The sequence below is a fragment of the Magnolia sinica genome, chromosome 16 (assembly GCF_029962835.1).
Source record: "Magnolia sinica isolate HGM2019 chromosome 16, MsV1, whole genome shotgun sequence".
In the NCBI taxonomy this organism is placed as follows: domain Eukaryota; kingdom Viridiplantae; phylum Streptophyta; class Magnoliopsida; order Magnoliales; family Magnoliaceae; genus Magnolia; species Magnolia sinica.
Window position 1 is genome coordinate 31057818 of NC_080588.1, and position 5050 is coordinate 31062867.

The window sequence follows — 5050 nt, forward strand, 5'->3', positions numbered from 1 at the left end:
TATTTATATAAATATGTATTAGAGAAAAATGTAGGTAGAATAAAATTCTGCATGTCAAAAAAAAAAAAAAAAAAAAAGTGCATAGCATAACGGTTATGGCTACGGTTATAATCCATAGCCATAGGTAACCGCAACTCTAACCTGGTCGCCCGGGTTGACCCGGTCAACCCCAACTGGGCTGATTTCAATAGGTGGACAGCAAGTTGGGGTCGACCGGGTCAGTGGGACAGTGACTCAGGGTCGACCCGGTCGACCGGGTTAACCTGTACTTCTTCTATATGGCACTATGGTTATGGCTACGGTTATTATCCGTAGCTATAGGATCTGGCTTCTTTTTTTTTTCCTGGCTTTTTGTGGGTCCTATTATGAGGTATGTGTTATATCCAAACTATCCATCTATTTGGCGAACTCATATTAAGGCTTGAGACGAAAAATAAAACAGATCTAGCTATCAAGTGGACCACATTGTAAAAGGCAATGGAGGATTGAACGTCTACCATTGAAACCCTTTTAGGGGTCACAGAAGTTTTGGATCGCTATGAAATTTGTTTTTTCTCTTTATCCGGGTCTTTGTAACCTCTTGAATAGATTGGTTGGAAAATAAATGTTACGGTGGGCCCTACAAAATTTTTAACTGTGAAAATCAATTTTCTTACTGCTCTGCGGTGTGGTATAGCTGATCTTTGGATATGTTTATATATATATATATAATGCTCCGAAACGATCTCGAAATATGGATGAGCGTCGTGGATATAATAAATACGCACACGTGACTTTGACCTCTTTTGAACCCGTAAAACTCGGAGTTCGAGGAGCGTCAGCGCTCGTCTTCGAGCACCAAGCGATCCGCCTCCGGAAGGAAAGCGGGGGCATTTTCGACCTGAGAAATGAGGCTGTACGGCTGGGGCATATTCTAGGGAGGTAAAAAGCAAGTGGGCTTAAGAAGGTTGGTGGCCCATATATGGGTTATACAGTTGGAAATTACCAAAAAAAAAAAGAAGTAAAAACGAATAAGAAGTTCGCTCGAGTTAACATTGATAAGCGCACGGGCTTAACTCCGTGAAAAGAGTCACGCCTCTGTAAGATCATACCCGTCCATCAAGCGATATCTACTTTGAAGGTCCTGTGCATATAAACTCAATCAAATATGGTCACTAAGTGCGCCAAAGTTGTTCAGAGACTCTGAACCATTGGTCAAATTCTCTTAAACTTTCACGTATAAGACCTACCTGATAATCATAAATGGATTATTTTCATACATAGAATCTAAAATTTTGAGGTCTCTGGATGATCGGATCTGGTGAACAACATTTGTTTATCATCACCACGTGGGAAGTGAATTCACTTTAGAAATGCACTCGAGTGAGTTGGATTAGCATTAGTGGAGAAGGAGATTCGGTCGCTGAGCCTTTTTGTGGGTTGGCAAGAGCAAGACAAAGGAAGGAATAGTTAGGGGCGGTTTGTTGCAGTAGGCCCTCAGCCTCCAGATGCCCAAAAAGGTTTGGACGAGGATAGATCCTGGCCGTTGAATGTGGTGATCCTGTATCGTCAGTTGAGTACACGTGCCGCTATCTTTCCTTCTCACTTGGGTTGTTATTTGATACTCTGGAAGCGCATGACGTCTAATACTCTGCTACCGAGATATTAACTCAAACTAAACCGACTAAATTGTGTAACACAGTCTCTAAGTTACACTTCAAAGGTCAGATAGGTCGAACAATCCTTAGATATGATTCGTAAACACTTGTTTGTTGTAATAAGACCGGTTAATTTTCCAATTTCAATCGTCCAGTAGATGTGATGGTAAGATTACAAGTTGTTGGTAGATGTGATTGGTAAACACTTGTCTGTTGTTGTTTACACCCAGATCCGTAGTTCAACTGGCAGACTTGAGTAGAGATACCTCGTTTCAACACTCGAGGTCTTGGTATCTATTCCTAGCGGGGGTGGCTAACATGGAGTGTTTGTACTGACCTGGGTGTGTACTGACAAGCTAACCCCCAAAAAAATAAAAAATAACAAGTGTTAAGTTTTGGTTAGTGAGACATCTACAATGGTATGCATAATTTGTACGTTTTAGTTTGGGTTGATTTTATTCCATGTAGACAAATTTTAAATAATTTTAAATGACTGCGTATCATCCATCACATTCTGTCAGAGTATCAAAGTTTTCTGTTCCCTTTTTATCCTCGCCTCCCTGCATGGATTTCTCCTCCCAGCAATAACAAAATAAGAGAGAGAATCTGTCCCTTGCTTTTTTCTTGTTTGGTCTGCATATCATCATCGGCAGCAACAAGTTGCAATTCCCATCTCTTGGAATCCTATTTTCCTGCTTTCATTTCCGTAGCAAACAGACAATATTCAGCTGCTGCTGCTTCAAATCCCAGAGCTTGTTTTTCTCCAAGAACCACTTGAAAACCCGAGATGGGTTTATTCTCAGGCCAATCTAGCCAGAAAGGAACACCCATGATCTGATTGGATTTCCCTCATCTGATTCGAGCTATTGGTTGGTTCTTTTGAGCTGCTTCTCTCTGTTCCTTCACTACTTTGGCTTCCATTGATGGAAGAAGATCAAGAACAAAAGAGTGTTTCTTGTGTCTTTTTCACCTCAATTGAGCCTTTTGATTTGATTTTCTGATCTGAATTTTTTTTTCTTTGTTTTTCTTTTAGATATTGGATTTTCGTCAATGGAAGAAGAACAAGAACAGAGGCGTTGCTGCAGGTTCTGCAAGAAGAGGTTCCCATGTGGAAGATCCTTAGGTGGTCACATGAGGTCCCACATGACCACTATGAATTCATCTGAAATAGATGAGAATCTGAGGAGGAATTCCAATGATGGTGGGATCCACAACTACGCGGGTCTTGAAGCGGATGCTCATGCTGGTTACGGCCTTAGAGAGAACCCCAAGAAGACGTGGAGGCTTTCTGATTTGGGTGGCAGTGCTGGTTCTTGGAAAGGGAAGGTGTGTAAGGATTGTGGTAAAAGGTTTCAGTCGCTGAAAGCTTTATTTGGGCATATGAAATGCCACACAGAGAGGAAGCCCTCTCACAGGTTGGTGGATGAAGGCTCATGGAGTGGGGGAGGTGGGCCCCACAAGCTGATCTCCCACAGCCAGTCGGACAGCGAAGAAGTGGCAGAGGAAGCTCTCAGGAGGAGGAGAAAATCGGGGAGGATGATGAAGAATCACGGAGCTTCACCTTCTTTTACAATCGCTTCTTCTTCTGTTTCTGAGGTTGAGCAAGAACAGGAGGACGTGGCTATTTGCTTGATGATGTTGTCTAGAGACGTAGGAACTTGGGGTGGATTGAATTCAGTTGCTGACTCTTCTGATAATAATTCAGTGATTTTAGAGGTTAGATCGTCAGAGATGTTTAAGATAAGCAGTGAAAAAGAGGATGCGGGTTTTGTTTGCAATGACAGCGAATTGATGAAGGTGAAGAAGAAACAGAGAGAGAAGAAGATAGAAGATCTCAATGCTAATGACACAGGTTGTGCGTGGTTCAGTAGCAAGAGATCTGAATTGGGTGCTTCTGAATCTGGGTTTTCAAGGGATGGAGCAAAGAAGGCCATTTCCAATGTCTCCCATGATAGATTTGTCAGGGATGATGATTTTAAGAAGCCCGAGCTTGATGGATTCGACATTGAATTCACAGGCGATGAAATTGGGTACGAAATCTCTAATGTTGAATTGGTGAAGGATTCAAGTAGCAAAGACATAATGGATTGTTCTGATGATGAATTTGGGAGTAGTTTGTGTAGGACGACTCCACCGCGCAGCTGGGGAGATGAAGCTGTGAAGGATTCCTCTAATGGAGTTGATGGGATGGAATTTGGGAAATATAGTTGGACCAAGAGAGCTACATATGATGCTCATGATACCCAATTCGATGGGAATTCTTTGGGTTTTGAAGTGGGGAAGAAAAGTAGATACGAGTGCTCAACTTGTAACAAGACTTTCAACTCATACCAGGCTCTTGGGGGGCATAGAGCAAGCCATAAAAGGGTGAAGGGCTGCTGTGCACCTAAGACCGAGAGAAGTGAAAAAAGCTTCAAGGTCGATATTTCTCCTCCTCATCCAGCGGATGGCAACAAACTCAAGCCTCGGAGAATTGAACATACGATCAAAGGGGAAGCATGTTATGGGGTAAAGAAGCTTAAGGGGCATGAATGCCCAATCTGCTTCAAGGTATTCTCATCTGGCCAAGCTCTAGGAGGCCACAAACGGTCCCATTTTGTCGGGAATACTGAATCCAGAGCAACTGCTTGTCAGACCATTGTAATTCAGCATCAGGTACCAGAGAATCCCATTTTGCTCGATCTTAATCTTCCCGCTCCTATTGAGGAAGGTGTTAATGTCCATGTCGGATTCGAGTCGTGGTGGGTCGAAAGTAACCACAAGCACGAGCAGCTAGTGGGGCTCATCTCGAATTGAGGCGACTCCAGCTATGGTTCTAGTGAAGGTGCAAGAGTGTACAGATGATGGATTCTTATTACATTCATTCTTTAGATATTCGTAGTCCAGCATATCAGGTGACAACTTTATTGCTGCTCTAGCTTTACAAAGGAGTTTCTTTTTTTCTTTTTTCCTTCTTTAAATACCATACAGGACCCCTCTAGATTTATATATATATATATATATATATATATATTGCATTCAAAGAATAAAAATCTCAGGCATTGTCTGTTTAGGCTATCATCTGTAATGTATCTGATTCTGTTTGAAGGCTTTGATAGTTGAAATGATTGATTTTCTTCTTTTTCTTTTTTCTTTTTTTCCTTTTTTGCAATGTTGAGTATATAGAGAGAGAGAGAGAGAGAGAGAGAGAGAGAGAGTCTACATTGGGATAATGACGACAGCATCTTCTGTTCTTTGTCAAGAATCGTTTGCTGGCTCAATTGTAGTTACCTTGTAAATGAGTAATCATTATTTACCAATGTAACTATTACATCTTTCCCGCATTGATTTGACAGGTTACTTTTTAAATACTTAAAACAAGAAATTTGTGAAATAAATATGGGGGCTACTGTAATGCGCGTGGCTTATCCACA

The 5050-nt window shown here is 41.6% G+C and overlaps 1 protein-coding gene across 1 annotated transcript; it reads left to right on the forward strand.

Annotated features, from left to right (window-relative positions):
- The first annotated feature begins 2201 nt into the window (after nt 1-2201).
- On the forward strand, nt 2202-4599 carry LOC131229599 (uncharacterized). Its single transcript, XM_058225595.1, has 2 exons — nt 2202-2506; nt 2671-4599. Exon 2 carries the CDS (start codon nt 2688-2690, stop codon nt 4431-4433), a length of 1746 nt encoding a protein of 581 aa, XP_058081578.1. The 5' UTR covers nt 2202-2506; nt 2671-2687; the 3' UTR covers nt 4434-4599.
- The last annotated feature ends 451 nt before the right edge of the window (nt 4600-5050 follow it).